Source organism: Mercenaria mercenaria, chromosome 15 (assembly GCF_021730395.1).
Source record: "Mercenaria mercenaria strain notata chromosome 15, MADL_Memer_1, whole genome shotgun sequence".
NCBI classification, from domain to species: domain Eukaryota; kingdom Metazoa; phylum Mollusca; class Bivalvia; order Venerida; family Veneridae; genus Mercenaria; species Mercenaria mercenaria.
The window spans coordinates 53,245,866-53,263,283 of record NC_069375.1 but is presented as its reverse complement, the minus strand read 5'-3'; the positions used below and the strand labels follow the sequence as shown (position 1 = coordinate 53,263,283).

Below are 17,418 nucleotides of genomic sequence, written 5' to 3'. Positions count from 1 at the left end.
TGAAGATGCGCAAAAAACTCCACACACGCGTGACCGTGCGCGCGGTATCTTTGGAGTACAATGATTTATCAAAACCGCATAACTCATCCAGCTGCCGATTTATGAACCGGAATGTAGATCTTGTAAATGAGGATTTTACAGAGCGGATTATAAGCGTAGAATTGTTTTCAATGAAGAACTTTCCTTTGTTGCATTTGTATGATATTTCAAACTGCATTTTAGTTAGCGTTTTATTCAAACAAAAACTTCGAAAAGTTAAGTGTTTGCATAGAGCGGATGAATATATTTGCACCGATTTGCGGTGTATCGGCACGAGTAAGAAGTTGTAAAGGTCGTTAATAATGAGTTCGTAGTGAATAGAGATAGGCAGGTTTAATTTTGACGGAAATTATAATATTCGAATGGATCTTAATGTAACTGTGTGAATATCTGGATTTACGATGAAAGTGAGGATGTTATGGTAGTTTAGGACTTACAGATCGTCCGTAATGAAGAACCCCTTGTGGATTTATGTTCCAGTTCTTATAATTAGCATCAGAACATCAAAAGGTATTCAGTATGAACCGTTTATTGGGCTATTCCAGATAATATCTGAACCCCCCCTATGGAAGGCACTTTTTTTTGTCCAAGGGGGGTATTTCCTGGCAGTTGTCCAGGGGGGGTCTGTCCAGGGGGGTGTTCTGGAAACGGTTTGTCCAAGGGGGTCTTTTTGGGCAAAAATGCCTCCCATAGTCCTGTCCAAGGGGGTCTGTCCAAGGGGGGTTCTCGAAAGAGTTTGTCCAAGGGGGTCTTTTTGGGCAAAAATGCCTTCCATAGGCTTGTCCAGTGGGGTCTGTCCAAGGGGGTTCTCGAAAAAGTTTGTCCAAGGGGGTCTTTTTGGGCAAAAATGCCTTCCATAGGCTTGTCCAGGGGGGGTCTGTCCAAGGGGGGTTCTCGAAAGAGTTTGTCCAAGGGGGTCTTTTTGGGCAAAAATGCCTTCCATAGGCTTGTCCAGGGGGGTCTGTCCAAGGGGGGTTCTGGAAACGGTTTGTCCAAGGGGGTCTTTTCGGGCAGGGGGGGAAGGTTGTCCAAGGGGGTTCTGGAAACGGTTTGTCGGGCAAAAATGCCTTCCATAGTCTTGTCCAAGGGGGGTTCTGGAACGAGTTTGTCCAAGGGGGTCTTTTCGGGCAAAAATGCCTTCCACAGTCCTTTCCAGGGGGGTGTGTCCAAGGGGGTTCTCAAAAGAGTTTGTCCAAGGGGGTCTTTTTGGGCAAAAATGCCTTCCATAGGCTTGTCCAGGGGGGTCTTTCCAAGCGGGGTTCTGGAAACGGTTTGTCCAAGGGGGTCTTTTTGGGCAAAAATAACTTCCATAGGCTTGTCCAGGAGGGTCTGTCCAAGGGGGTTCTCGAAAGAGTTTGTCCAAGGGGGTCTTTTTGGGCAAAAATGCCTTCCATAGGCTTGTCCAGCGGGGTCTGTCCAAGGGGGATTCTCGAAAGAGTTTGTTCAATGGGGTCTTTTTGGGCAAAAATGGCTTCCGTAGGCTTGTCCGGGGCGGGAGGGGGGGGGGATCTGTCCAAGGGGGGTTCTGGAAACGGTTTGTCAGAGGGGGTCTTTTCAGGCAAAAAAGCCTTCCATTGTCTTGTCCAGGGGTTTCTCTAAAGAGTTTGTCCAATTTAGATGGTTTTTGGGGCAAAAATGCCTTTCATTGTCTTGTCCAGGGGGGTCTGACCAAGGGGGTCCCGAAACGGTTTGTCCAAGGGGGTCTTTTTTTGGACAAAATGCCTTCCATTGGGGTTCTGGAAACGGTTTGTCCAAAGGGGTCCTTTGGGCAAAAATGCTTCCATATATACAGTCCTTGTCCAGGGGTTCTGGAAACGGTTTGTCTAAGAGGGTATTTAATTTTGTGGCATAAATGCCTTCCATATTCTTGTCCAGGGGGGTCTGTCCGAGGAAGGTTCTGGAAACGGTTTGTCCAAGGGGGTCTGTGTGTTCGGGTTTTACATCTTACTTTTTTCAGTCATATAAACGATGGGCCAAGGGTGTCTTCGGGCAAAAATGCCTGCCATAGTCTTGATGCCTTCCAAAGTCTTGTCCAGTGAAGTTCTGGAAACGGGTTGTCAAAGGAGGTTTTTCACGCAAAAATGCCATCACTAGACTTGATCAGAGGGGGGAGTGTCTGGAAACTGTTTATCTAAGAGGATCTTTTGGGGTCATAATCTTGTCCAGTGGGGTCTGCTCGAGACTGGGTGGGTCTGAAACCTGCTTGTCTGGGGATCTTTATTTATGGGCAAAAATGCCTTGCATAGTCTTGTCTAGGATGGTTCTCAAGAAGCTGGAGCATGGAGGTCTTTTCGGGCAAAAATGCCTTCTAATTCCTTGTCCTGGGGTGGGGCATCTGGTAACAGCTTGTCCAACGGGGTCTTTTCAAGCAGAAATGCCTTCTGTAGCCTTGCCTTAGTGGTTTGTCCAAGGGGGTCTGGAAACAGATTGTCCAAGGTGGTCTTTTCAGGTCAAATGCCTTCTGTAATCTTCAGCTTCTCAGAGGGGTCCTTTTCAGCAAAAAATGCCAAAAACATCTTGCCTGGGCAGGGGGTGGAGTCAATCAGAGGGTGGGTCATGTTTAAGACTGTTAAGCCATTTGTCCAAGGGGGTCTTTTGTGCAAAAATGCCTTCTATATAATTGTGTCTGGGAGGGGGTCTTCTAAGGGTGTCGATAAGCAGTTTGCACAAGCTAGGGTGTCTTTTCAGGCAAAAATGCCTTCCGTAATCTGTCATGTCCGTGCGTCTCTCAGAGCGGGATCTATAAGCAGTTTGTCCAGGGGTCTTTTCTGTGGAAAATGCCATGCATAGTCTTAACTGCAAGGTTTGGTAAATAATTCAGTCAGTTTCCACTATACTGATGTTTTCATTTAGTTGTTGGGAACAGGTAAAACAAGAGCACCGCCTTGCGGGTGCTGACGCTCATCTGATTTTTTTTGTGTAATAGAAATATTGTCCTACCCATGATTTTCTAAGTCTAAAAAGGGCCATCATTCTTGCAAAAAGCAGGATAGAGTTATGTTTCTTGATGTACAGTGTCCACTTATGATGGTGAAAAACTGTTGCAAGTTTTAAAGCAATAGCTTTGATAGTTTATGAGAAAAGTTGACTTAAACATAATACTCAACCAAGAAAATGATTTTCTAAGTCCAAAAGGGGCAATAATTATTGCAAAAATCAGGATGGAGTTACGCTGCTTGCTGTACAGGGTCAGCTTATGATGGTGAACAAGTGTTGCAAGTTTCAAAGCAATAGCTTTGATAGTTTAAGAGAAAAAGTTGACCTAAACATAAAACTTAACCAAGAAATCTGATATTTTCTAAGTCCAAAAGGGGCCATAAATCTTGCAAAAAGCAGGATGGAGTTATGTTTCTTGCTGTACAGGGTCAACTTATGATGGTGAACAAGTGTTGCAAGTTTTAAAGCAAAAGCTTTGATAGTTTAGGATAAAAGCTGACCTAAACATAAAACTTAACCAAGAAAACTGATTTTCTAAGTCCAAAAGGGGCAATAAATCTTGCAAAAAGCAAGATGGAGTTATGTTTCTTGCTGTACAGGGTCAGCTTATGATGGTGAACAAGTATTCCAAGTTTCAAAGCAATAGCTTTGACAGTTTGGGAGAAAAGTTGACCTAAACATAAAACTTAACCAAGAAATCTGATATTTTCTAAGTACAAAAGGGGCCATAAATCTTGCAAAAAGCAAGATGGAGTTATGTTTCTTGCTATACAGGGTCAGCTTATGATGGTGAACAAGTATTCCAAGTTTCAAAGCAATAGCTTTGATAGTTTAGGAGAAAAGCTGACCTAAACATAAAACTTAACCAGGCAACGCCGACGCAGACGCCGACGCCGACGCCGACACCGACGCCGACGCCAACAACCGCTCAAGTGATGACAATAACTCATCATTTTTTTTCAAAAAATCAGATGAGCTAAAAAGATAAAATATATTTGTATTCAAGTAAAGTTATATACCATACATGCACAAGTAGGATATATAAAATTATTTGGTGATCAAACATGAAATAGTCTTGATACATAATAATTATGTTTGAGTAAATGATTTTTGTGTATGAATATGCCTAACTTGATACAACTTAAGGTATTGGACCCCTAATAGTTATGTTTAAAAAATGGCATTTGCTTGGTATATTCTTAAAGTCCACCATGTTTCGCACTGTGTTGCAAATTTTAAACAACTTTTACCGTGCCGTTTTTTGTAAATTTTGTATAATTTATGGTATTTCCTCAAGCTCAAGTAGAGACAAATTTCAATGTGGTGGCCACTATCTAAAACGTATGCAGAGAAGTCATTACACCATTAATTTTGATAAAAGAAACATCAAACTATTGTTAAACAATTATAAAACTGTAAATATCATTTTTTCTAGGGTGCCTCAAGTAAACTGATTTAATGAGACAGAATTCTAACTCCAACATTGAAAAATTAAGGCCGAATCCTGTGGGTCTGTTTTGAATTTTGCTCACTATATCAAAAATAACCTTGGGGCATAAGTAAAACCTACCTGCATTTCTTCCACAATATGTAATCTAAAGAACGAAGGCAAAATAGAGAACTTTTACCGCACGTAACTCAGTATATATTTTTGAAGATGTCTAACTCTACCCCTCCTGATTCAGAGGTAAATTCACTTTGAACAGCAAGAAATCGCTTATAAAATGACTTTTTTTCCACTTTTGTACAATACATCCATAGTCTTGAAAGAAGTAAAAACTTACTAGAAAAAAGGAAAATATTGAAAAAAAAATTTGGTCCCAGTGGGGCTTGAACCTACACCCTCCCCCCACCCCCCAACTGAAAATTGCAGTCAAAGTAGGTTTATTGTAGGAATTGAATACTCTTCAAAAAGGAGGTACTCTATCACGGGTCCAATACCTTAACTGGTATATGTGTATTCATATTTTGTCTTATTTAACCCTGCTATTATCTTGAGTTCAGATATCACAGTTTTTTGGCAGTTTGCATGCTGTTCATTTGCAACATGTTTGTGTAAATTCAGCAGAATGGAAGTTTCAATATTACTTTCTGTAGATAATTATATTCCCTTAGACTTTGATAATTTGTCACAACATAAAATCTGCAAGTGTGAACAGAGGAAAAAAATATTTCTTCTCCTAGCAATAATGTTGAATAAAGTATAAAGTCCAGTACAAGTTACACTTGATATCTGCAAAATTTCATCATGACAGAACATATGATTGTTGAGTGACAGCTCTTGGAGAAAGTGGATTTTGTGTGAAAATGTGAAAAATTCCTTTGGGTGGTATAGCTTAGGTAAAAAAGATATTAGACAAGAGCACCGCAATTCAGAGCAATATATACACTAGAAGGTATGACCTTTGACCCCTAAGTGTGACCAAAGGGTTATATCAGATGATGGGAGAAAAATTAAAAGAAAGGAAGAAAATGCTAAGTCCACAGAAACAAACAATTTAAAGTCTACAAAAAAATTCCTTCCCAGGGACAGATATGTCAAAATACACCTAAAAATTGGAGGTACCATCCATGTTGTACCACAGAAAAGTGGTCTCAGTTTTTCCCTAAGGCCAATAATAAAAAAGTTACAAAACAAGCTATTTATAGTAACATAAAAGGGAAGTAATTCAAAAAAAAATATTGTATGTGAACAAAAAGGGTCTGACAAATAAAAACAAGAGCACCGCAATGCAGAACAATTGTAATATACACAAGATATAATATCATATGACCTTTGACCCCTAAGTGTAACCTTGAGCTGAAGCAAGCTACCCAAAACATGCGCTCTGCACGTCGTCTTGATGTGTTGAACATTTGTGCCAAGTTTCTTTGAAATCTTTCAAGCTGTTCAAGAGTTACAGATCGGACACGAAACAAAGTCATATGACCTTTGACCCCTAAGTGTGACCTTGACCTTGAAGTGAGCCATCCAGAACATGCGCTCTGCACCTTGTCTCTATGTGGTGAACATTTGTGTCAAGTTTCTTCAAAATCCTTCAAGGGTTTCAAGAGTTAAAGAACGGACACGAAATTGCTAACAGACAGACGGACACCGGGGGAATACTATAATACGTCCATACCTGTCCAACAACATTGAAGAATACAGTATAACAATTACATCAGGTACATTTAAAACACTATAAATCATGATAGATTATATTTTAGTGACAGGTGTTGGAGAAAGTCTTTGTTTGCTGTCACCCAACCCCACTTTTTCAAGTTGGGTAGGTAGGTAGGCAATTCCATTTTTTTTGGTGGGGGGATTAGATGGGAGGATTATTATACTTTTACCAGTAGATATATGATTGTTTCTTACAGAATATTTCTTCTGTAAAAATAAGACAAATCTGTATATGTGTTGTATAAAAGGATGAAATTAATTAATACAATTTAAACTTTCTTACTTACTATTTTGCTCACTTGAAATATAATTGCAGCACTTGTCATATTGCAACTTAAAAGAAAATTGACCAGCATTGTCCAATAAAAACTTTTGGGGTAGGTAGGGAGACAGCAAACAAACATATATTTAATTCTGGCCTTGGGTGATATAGGCTGAAAACAAGAGCTGGCACAATTGGTGACAAATGTCCCCGAAGTAGGCCCAAGAATGCCACAGTTGTACGTGCAAAAAAATTATGTATCATTTTGTGACCTTGACCTAAGAGGCTATGGTAATAAGCATGACACATCTCAATATGGTTAACATTTGTGTCAAATTATTTTCAAATCCCTTGATAAATGGCAGAGTTATGGACCAGACAAGAAACACCTTTGACTTCTAAGTGGGACCTTGACCTTGGAGCTAGGGGTCTGGGTCTTGTAAATGACAACTCATCTCATTATAGGGAACATTTATGCCAAGTAATTTCAAATCCCTTCATCAATAGCAGAGTTATGGACAGGACAAGAAACAGACCGTGTTAACCTTTGACCTCTAAGTGTGTCCTTGACCTTGGAGCTAAGGGTCTGGGTCTTGCTCATAACATGTCATCTCATTATGAGGATCATTTAAGCCAATTAAGTTCAAAATCCCTTCATGAATGGCAGAGTTATGGACTGGGCACAAAACATACCCCGTTCACCTTTGACCTCTAAGTGTGACCTTGACCTTGGAGTTAGGGGTCTGGGTCTTGCGCTTGACATGTCGTCTCCTTATGGTGAATATTTATGCCAAGTTATTTCAAAATCCCTTTATGAATGGAAGAGTTACAGCCCGGACAAGAATTAATGGGGTGCACGGACGCACAGTGCGATTTTAATATGCCCACCTTCGGGGGCATAAAAAATATTTGCATTCAAGTAATGTTAGGTACAGTAACACTGACAAGTTGGACACCGTATACACTTAAGGTGGTTCGCGGGATTCCTACGAAAATTTCGAAGTATGAGATACAAGACTGATATTTGGTCTGTATGTACTAACATATCCTGTCTTTCATTTGGAGTAAAAAGAAAATCGTTCCGAGTCCAAATTTCCTTTGAAGAGCGCCACCTGGCGGCACATATATCTTTCAAGGGAAATCGCCATTTTTCTGTAATAATCGCATTAACATTAATGTTATTACATTTTTTCAAACTCAGGAATATAGCTAAATTCAATGTTATTGTTTACATGTTGCGTTTTGTAAATTATTTCATTTGGAAAATGCTTAAAAAAAGAGATATCCGTAGTAGGGGCGGGGAAAAATAGCGAAAATATTCAATGTTTTTCATGGCCGTTTAGCCGAAAAAAAAAAAATGGAACGGTCAAAGTTCTTGATTTTCAAATAATTTTTTTTTTAATCTTTTTGTAAACCCAAGAAAATAAAATAAAAAGAGTTTGTCTCCGTGGGTTTTGACACATGCCCCCGATGGCATTTTGAATGAATGGGTTAGGGCCCCAAATGTTTGATTTTGGGCCCTTTGACCTGGACCTGGGCCCTTGCGCACGCCCACTTTCGTTTACTGTGTCCCCCAATTTGCTTGTTTTTTTTAAAAAATCCATGCATGAATGACAAATTTGGGGGCCAGACATGCCTATAAATTGCACTACCCTTGAAAATGTCTTTAACTTTCAAAAGTGTGCCCCTTTGGACCTTTAAAGGCAAACGGAATGGGTCTTCCCTGTGAAAAGTCTTTTTTATTGTGGTAACATTCATGCCAAGTTATTTAAAAAATCCATCCTTCGATGAAAAAGATAGGGGAACCGGGGACACGCCCATAAAGGGCCTATCCTTGACGTCTAAGTGGGGCCCTTTGGGGGGGGGGCCTTTGGGGCTACGGACCTGGATCTTGCAAAATGCCGTCATTTTTACTGGGGAAACCATTCTTCCCAAATTTATTTGAAAATCCATAAAATGGGATGAAAAAAGGATAGGGAACCCGGACAGCCCTTTCAATGCACAACCCTTTTACGTTTTTAAGTGTGACCTTGCCCTTTGGGAGCACGGCCTGGGTCTTCCCGCACGGGCAGTGTCTTAGGGTTTGGTTTACACATTCGTCCCAAAAGTTATTTAAAAAAATCCATCCATCGAGGGAAAAAAGATATGGCCCGGGACACGCCCATCAATGCAACCCTTTTAAATGTCTAAGTGTGACCTTAAACCTTGGGAAGCTACGGACCGGGTCTTGCGCATTTGCAGTCGTCTTTACTGTGGTACACATTAATGCCAAGTTTTTTAAAAATCCACCATCGATGACAAGATAGGGAAACCCGGAAACCGAAAATTGCGGAAGACCGACAGACCGACAGAAAAGGACAGGGGTTTTAAAAAAACTATAGGGCCTCCCTTCGGGGGCAAAAAAATAGGGGGTTTCACGGCAGATTTTTTAAAAATTTACTTTTTATTTGTTTTGGTAATCAAAAATTTGTGAGGTTGTTTTTAACCAAGGGGGGGTTTTTGTTTAAGTCGCGAAAAACGCTAACTTCATTATGTCTTTTCATTGAAAATAAACAGGACTTCGATTTCACAAAAAAATCTTAAGAATCGTTTTTATTTGAATATATTCACATGAGGGTACATTGTTGCATTTTACAGTCAAAGTAAAATTTTAGTAATATTTTATCAGGCAGTTAAAGCTATTTGGGCCCCCCCATTTTGGGTAAATTTTTTTCAACAGTTTATGTTCACCAAGTTTGGCAAAAAATGTGATATGCCCGCAAAAAAACATGTATTTAGCATAAAACTGCTGTTACTTTTCAAAATTTCCCTCACTTTGTGTTTTAACCCTTTTTAATTGCGGGTTCCGTGGAAAAGGGTTTAAACGTCATTGGGCCCCCCAAAAAACGGTTTAATTAAAAACGAAATGACTTTCAACTTTAAAAACAGCTCAGCCATTCCCGCCCCATTTCATGAAAATGAAATGACGTTGAGGTAGGATGTATTCATTTATTAGTATTTTTTTCCGCGTTTTTATGCTTTTAATAGCTTTAAAGCGCATTTTTCATTTGTGTTTAAACGTCTGCAAAATCCCTCGGGATACATTGGAAACCCTCGCCCTACGGGCCCGGGCCCCAACCAACCCCTCGGGTTTGCAGAGGTTTAAACACAAAAAAAACAGGGGCCTTTTACCCCTACACTATTTAATACTAAATAGGGTTTAAAAGGGGGGTTGATTTTTTTTTGAAAATGTTTTTGTAAATAACTTGAAAAATTCGCGTATCGGGCTCCGTTTTAAAGGGGTTATTTAAAGTGGTGGTGGGGGGGAAGAAAAAATCTTATCGTTTAGCCGTAAAATTAAAAGGTTCGGCCCAAAAATTCTTCATTTTAAAAGAAGGTTTCTTTAATTATTCCCCGAAAAAAAAATTGAAAAAAAGGAGTGCCCTTGGCAAATTTAAAATTTGAGCCTGCCATGTAAAAAAAAAACCCTTTTGGGGACCAGCATGGATCTAGAAGCCTGCGCTTTCCGCGCAGTCGGGGTAGGATCTATGCTGTTGTTTTAAAAGGGCCTATTGCAATTAGAGGGGGGTATATGCAAAACCGTTTGGATCCGGCCCCAGACTCGCCGATCCATGCGGGGCGCAAAGCCACTATGTTGATTTTCCCCTTAGCGGGCTCATTTTCCCTTTTTGGGAATGTTTAATTGCGAAACGGGAACGACTTTCCCTTATTGTTTTAAATATTTCAAGTGACTAGCTAACACTAAATTTTTACTGTTTACAAAACAAAATTGGGGTGGGGAAAAAATGCTTTCCAGACAAAAATGAAAAAACTTTTTTTAAGGGAAAAGGGAAATTAAACTTTTTAAACGGTGGCAAAAGAAATAATTTGTTTTTTTTTTTTGTTATGATATTTTAACTTTATTTGAGATTTGGGTTTTTATTTTCAAATTTGTGTATTAATTATATTGTTTTTAAAACCTTTTTAAAAATTTCAAAAGGGAATATTTTCAATAAAATGAATCAATGTGTTTTATTTATTAAATATTTTTCTTTTAGGGAATCTTAAGAGATGATGGAATAAATGAGATAATGCCTTACTTTAAAAATTTTTCGTCGGTCTGTAAAACGAAACGGTTTTTGAATAAAGTTACATTTTTTAAAATTGGGCCAAAAATTTTATAAAGTTTGGGTTTATGGGGATAGCAAAATTGACGGGCGGGGGCCCCGAAATTTTAAACATCTTAAGTATAATTTTTGGGTTTAGTTGAAGTTTTATTTAAGTTTGTGGTGATTTCGCTTAAGTTAAGTAAAAATTTAAAGGGCCTATTCATAAAACAGCTTAAAAACTTAAGAAATGTAAGAAATGACTTAAGTAATTTAAATTATTTAAAAAATTATATAACGTTAAATTATTGTGAAAGGTTGGCCCTTTTTGTGGTTCCTCTAAAATTAAAGGGAAAAGACTATGTTGCCCTTTATTTTTGGGGTTTCCCATCCCATTTGTCTTTTTTAAAACAGTTTTTAGTTTCCCTTTTTCTTTATGCTGTCCAAGGATACCCAAAAAATTGTTCTCCCCCCTAAAACCCCCATAAAATTTGATGCTTTTTTACCCAAAGTACCCTTTGGGGCCCAGTAATTTAAAGCTGCAATACAAAAAGGTTTTCCATAAAACAGTATGCTACAATAAAAAAGTAAAAAAAAACCCCCCTGAAATGGCGCTAACTGATCGGGGGAATTTTTTCCATTTTCCAGGGTTTAAAGTGCCCGTTGTAATTTTCATTTCATAGGGAAATAGTTTAAAAAAAAAAATTTAAGTGATTTTTTTAAACATTAAAATTACTTTGGGTTGATTTTTTAAGGGTTTTAAACATGAAAAACCAAGGTTCCCTTTTAAAACCCCTTTTAAATAAATATGCCTACTAAAAAAAAATTAAAATCTTGTAAAAAAATTTAATCTGACATGAAAAATTTCTATCTTTGATGGCTGATGAAAATTTGTTAAAGTTTTTAAAGTTACAAAATCAAAACGTTGCAAAATTAAGAAGTCATAATGTTTATTAGTTTTGCAGATGAATTAATAAAATAAATTATGCTATTTTGGATAAATTTTGGGAGTTTATTATATGGTTTTTTTAGAATTGTAAAGAGTTGGGTTTTAAAAATTTTAAAGGAGGTTGCGCAGTTTTGGGAAAAAAAAAAATCCAGTAATAGAATTTGTTCAAACTTTGTAAATGAACACAGGGTGTTTTTGAAACAAAAATTTGGGAAATATGCAAATTTTAAAAGAAAAACCCAGTTTTAAAGAAGATAAACTCCTAAATAAGGCGGGACCTATGATGTTTTTGCATTTTTTAAAAATTTTTTTACCCCATAAAAAAGCGATGTAAAAAAATTTGTTTTGCCACACCAGTTTAAACAGTTTTAAATTGCATATTGTCACAGCGATCTCTCCATACAAATTTTTTAAACAAATTCTATCAGGGGGAAAATTTTTTTCCCCCATTTCTAAAACAAGAAACTCCACCCAAGACTAAGTGTTTTTAAATTAGCCAAAAACGAATTCAAGGAAAAAATGGTTTGGTAATCACAAAATAAAATTGGTCATTTTAAAATTTCATTTTATAATTTTATGAAACGGGAAATCATCACCTGGACAAAAAACAATTCTGTAGAAACATTTTTTTTTAAATTTTTTTAAAAACGTGCAGCCCAGTTTCAATATTTTATACTAAAGGGATGAAGTTTAAATTAAAAATAAAAGGGTATTTTTTTTGCTCGGGTTTTAAAAACATTTGAATTTTTAACCCTTACCCTCCCAAAAATTTTAAAATAAATTGGTCCCATGAAACCTTTTAAACTGTTTAAAAGAGGTGTTTTCCCCAAAAAAGTAGGGAATAAAGGGAAAACAGTGCATTTTAAAGGGGAATCGGGGGGGGCTGCATGGATGTGAGGTGATCATGATTTTAAACGGGTTTGAAAAGGCCCAGAAACGTCGTTTTCCGCTTTGAAAAGGGTTTTTAAACAATTTTTATTCAAACATAATTGCAGTTTACAATGTTCCATAATTATACCAACAAGAGGTTTTGGTAGGAAGGTTTAGAAATTTTTTTAAAAACCCAATCCTTTTACAAAATTAATATCAAGGTTACAAAATAAATAATCTTTTTCCCATGTTTTTTTTGCAGTTTCTTTGTTTAACCATAGGGGTTTGAGAAAAAAAAAATTTGTCAAATGTAGTAAAAAAAAACAGCCGGGAAAAGGGAAATTTCCCTTTTTTCGGAAAAAATTTTTTGGAACTGATAAATTTAAATAAATCACCTCTGATTGGGATTTTAATTTTTTTGTAGTATCGGTTAAATTTTAGGTAAAAAAACTTATTGTCCCTACTGTTCTGTTAAAAAAATTTAAAATATACATTTACTAAAAAAAAAGCCATCGTTTTTTACAAAACAAAAAAAGAAGAAATTAAAAAAAAAAAACCCCTTTTTAAACAAACTTTGCAAAAAGGGCCCTAAAAAATTTTTTGTCACTTTAATGTGCAGCATGTTTGTTTTAAGGGAAAACCCAATTCTATGTAAAAGGGGGGGGAATTTTAAATTTTTGATGTTGTATTTTAAAACAGTTATTTGCCCTGATGTTTTAAAAAATTGTTTTTTTTTTTTAAATTTGAGTTTAAAAATGGGGGCTTTTCTCAAAACTGTTTAAAATTGTATCTTGTAAAAGTGGCCTTCAATTTTAATAGGGAAAATGTTTAAAGTAATATTATGTGAATATGTTGCAAAACACTTAAAAAAAACGAATGTTGGGAAGGGAAAAAAGGTTTTTTTAAACCTTCATTTTTTAAAAGTAAAAAAACATAATTCATCAATATTTTTTTAATTTAATTTAAATTTTTAAAAAAATTTTTGTTTTAAAAGGGAAATGAAGGACGAATTCCCCCTCCCCATGTTAGTTTGACCAAAAAGGAAAAAATTTTACTTAAAAAAAAAAAATTTTAAAAAAAAATTAGATTAAGAGATATCCAATTACCTGGAAAAAAATTCCCAAGTTCTAAAAAGCATCCCACCCTTCCCAAAAAATAAATCTTTTTCAATTTTTTTGGGTTTTGCAAATGAGATAAAAAAAAGGGAGGTGTTTAAGAATTTTAAAAAAGTAGCTTTTTTAACTGTTTTGGAAAAAAATTTTACTTTTTCAAATTATGCAAATCTTTGTTCCCGTAAATATTGCTTTATTCTTTTTTTCCTTAGGTAAAATTTAACACTATTTTTGTTTGACAATCAGGATAGGAAAACCCAAATTATAAAATACTTTAGGTGAAAATTGATTTTTTACTTTAAAAGTCTAGTGTCCCAAAATAAGTGTATGATCATTCCAAACCCACTTGTTTTAAACCATCCTAAAACCCTTTGCTAGCAAAAATATTGGAAATTTTTGTTAGGCTTTTCAGGGGGAGTTTCCTTCAAACCAGTTATTTTTGTAATTTTTAAGGAAACCCAGCTGAAAAGGGGTTTGTGAAATAAAATGGGTTGTGGTATATGCCCAAAATGACAGACTATTTCATGGAACTGTACTTGTTTGTCTATTAGTGCTGTTTTTTTTAGATGAAAATTCCATAATATGTTTTTTTTTTCTTGTTTAAAAAAAAGAAATTAATTATTTTTTCCTTTAATTTTAAAAATTTTGTTTTTTTTTTAATTTAATAGTTTTTTTTTGATAAACTTTGCCCGGTTAATTGTCCCCTTAAAAATTTTAACCCAAAATAAAAAAAAACCCTTATGTCAAATTTCTGTAATCTTGCCTTTTAAATATTTTAACACATCTTAAAAAGAGAAAAAATTTTTTTTAAACGAACATAGTTTTAAATTTAAAAGGAGATTTAGATATTTTTCTTTTGATAAACTTTTATTCTGAGGATGTTTTTTCTTAGATAGTGTTTCTTTCTTTCTTTTCTTTAAATTTTAAGGGGGAAACCCCCAGGGGAAAATTTAAGTCTTAGATTTTTGGGCTTTCCCAGCTTTCAGCATACTATTCCAAGTCGGATCTTTGTATTTTGGGAAATTTTTTTTTAAACCAAGTAATTTTACCCTGAATTTAAAGAATATGTTTATCAAAGGGAGCTTCTTTCGGTCGAAAAAAATTCTGTATATTTTTGTGATCTTTTAAAAACTGTGTGATATTTTTATTTTTGTTCGTTTAGTTGTTCAACATTAAAATTTTATGCAAAATTTTTTTTAAATTTTTTATCGTTTAATATATGTTTTTAATGTTTTTAATATTTGTATGTATTTTGATTCAAAATTTTAAAACTAACAAAAAATCAAGGAGAATGTAAAAATTTAAACCCCTTTTAAAGTTTCGGGGGCTTTAAAATTATAGTGACCCAAAAAAAATTTTTCAAAAAAGTTTATTTCAAATCCATTTAAACTTTGAAGCAATATTTTCTTATTGCAAATTTTTAAAAAATGCTAATTGATTATGAGGTATTTTGTATGACGTTTTTTAATATGAATCAAATGACATCATTTAAAATTTGTCAGGCCGCGTTTACATTGCGGTTCGGCAGTACAAAAAAAATTGGGAAGGTTTCAGGAAAAAAGGGGACGACAGAAATATCTAAAGCTGAAAAGAAAAAACATGCGGGACAAAATGCAGAAACCCAGATTTTGGGGGAAATTTAAAATATTTTAAAGGGGCTGTTTTAAATTAATTTGCTTTTTAAAACCTTTTTCCCTTGTGTCACTATATTTTGAACACGATCAAACAGCTTTTTTTTTTTTCCCTTTCCCAATATTTTTTTTTTCTATTTGAGAAAAAGCCCCGGGGCCCCCCATTCATTATGACTTGGGAGATAAAACCCCACCTTTTATTTTTTTTGGAATAAAAATTTTTAATCGAAAAAAATTTTCAACGGGAAATAAGTACTGGCAAATTCCCAAGGGAATGACATTTTTTTTTTAAATTTTTTAGGAAGTAAAAATTGGAAAAAAACTGAAAAAATTATCAAGGGTAGTTTTTTTCTCCCCTTGGGCCCAAATAGAGTAGAGGGATTTTGTCCTTTTATTTTTGGTTTATCCCTAGTTGTAGGGATGTTAAATTTGGTTGAAAATTTTAACCCGCGGGAAATACTGATGACGTTTTACCCAGACAAAGGTTTCCGGTAATTTTATGTTGGAAAACTTTTCATAATAGGTTTCCCGGACTTCCCCTAAGACTGGGGGGAATTAGAATTGCAGACCCAAAATGCAAGTTTTGGGCAAGTAGAAAAGAAGAGCACCACAATCCCGGGAACAAATTATTTTATTTTCCCCGAAAGCATGCCCTTTTAAAATAAATGTGCCCTTGGGACCTTTAAAGGGTTTAACTTTTTTTTAAGTTTTTTCAAAAATTCCTTCAAGGGGTTCAATAGTTAAGAGCTGACACAAATTTTGCAAAACGATGGACAGGGGCGTTTTTAAAAATTCCCCTTTCCCAAAAAAAAAAATTTAAAGTAGAAATCTTGAAAATTTAAAACTTTGGGATTAACAATTGGCCCCCAATTTTGGGGAAAATAGCTTTTAAATCCCAAAATGGAAAGAAGTTTTTAAGGGACATTATAAATTTTTGTTTTTTCATAAAACTGTTGAAAAAAGGTTTCATACTTTTTATATAATTATAAAAAATGGATATTTTAATGTTCATAAAAAAGGTTTTAAAACATTCATGAAAATAAATTTGCCAGAGATATTGTTCAAGCGGGGACACAATTTTTTTACAAAATTAAAACCCTTTTATTTTTCACCCCTTTAGGGAACCCAAAACATCAGCAATTTGTGAACATTTTAAAGAGGGTCATGAAAATTTTCTGAAAGTTCATGAACTCATGAACTTTATGTAGGGTGGGTTCATAAAAAAAGCTCACAACCTTGATTTCTTTGTTTGTTTTAGGGTTTTTTAAAGCCAGTTTGGGAAAAAACTGTGAATGAATTTAGAATTTTTTTTAAAAAGAAGACAAAGGGTTTGGGGAAATAAGCCTAAAAAGATTGTTTGTTTTCCCCTAAAAATTTCTGAAAAATTAATTTGGGGTTTGGTAGTGGGCAGTAATTTTTTCTTTTTTTTATTTTTTTTTTAATTTAAATTTGGGCCCCTTTTTAAAAAAATTTTTTTGTGCAAAAAAAATGGGAAATTTAAAATAAGGGGGTTTTTTTTTTTAAAAAAGCACCCGTAAGTTAATTTCTAAAATCATGGGCCATGTTTTTTAAAAAACAAAAAAAGTGCAGTTTTTTAACTTTTTGTTAAAAAGTTGGAAAAAAAAATTCTCCAAGGCCATAAAAACAATTTTGGGTTGGGCCAAAAAATTTGGGATTTGGTCAGGATTCAGGAAACCAACACTTTTTTTTTGGCCTTAGTGGCATTTTTCTGATTTGACGAACTGTATAAAGTCACTCAGAAAAAAATGTATTTAAAATGAGAACTAGAGAATGAAATGTTGGCAATGAGGCGGAGTGCAGGTGAAAGAAACCCTAAACTAGGGTTTAATCGGGTTTTGTATTATCTCCCTTTTTGTACCTTTTCTAGACCGGGGCAGATTCCCAAACGTGGAAGGGAATATAAGGGCAAACGTTATAATAGATTGGGGCCAAACCCTTTTAATCTTGAATATTCTCAAAAAAAATCCTCTTTGTACCCTAAATCTGTATGAAAAAAAATTAAAAAATTTTTTGCGATAGGGCCCTTTTCAGTTACCTAAAGGGGGTAAATTTAAAGGTTTTTTAATGATGACAAAAAAACCATAACTAAGATTCCTTATATACCCGATTTCAAAAAAACCCTTGTTTTATACAAAACACAAAAAAATGAGGATTTTGGCTGTCTCTTGTTTGATGGGTCCAGCTTTTTTTAATTTAATTTTGGAGATTTCTGTGGAAAACATTACTTTCATTGTGGGAAAAATTTGACGGGGTTATTTGGGACGCCCAAAAATTATTGTTTAAAAATTAAAGTGAACCCCGGTTTGGGGTTTGAAAAAATAGGATTAAAATATCGAAAAAAGTAGGTTT

At 35.1% G+C, this 17,418-nt stretch overlaps 1 protein-coding gene across 2 annotated transcripts in view; it reads left to right on the top strand.

Annotated features, from left to right (window-relative positions):
* Nucleotides 1-311: 311 nt before the first annotated feature.
* The window catches only part of LOC123554756 (neurogenic locus notch homolog protein 1-like), a 148,812-nt gene continuing 131,705 nt past the window's right edge, over nucleotides 312-17,418 (top strand). For both annotated transcript variants that reach the window (XM_053525276.1, XM_053525277.1), the window contains exon 1: nucleotides 312-549. In XM_053525276.1, the coding sequence (XP_053381251.1) occupies nucleotides 489-549 (61 nt within the window). In that variant the 5' untranslated portion in view covers nucleotides 312-488. The remainder of the gene's footprint in view (nucleotides 550-17,418) is intronic.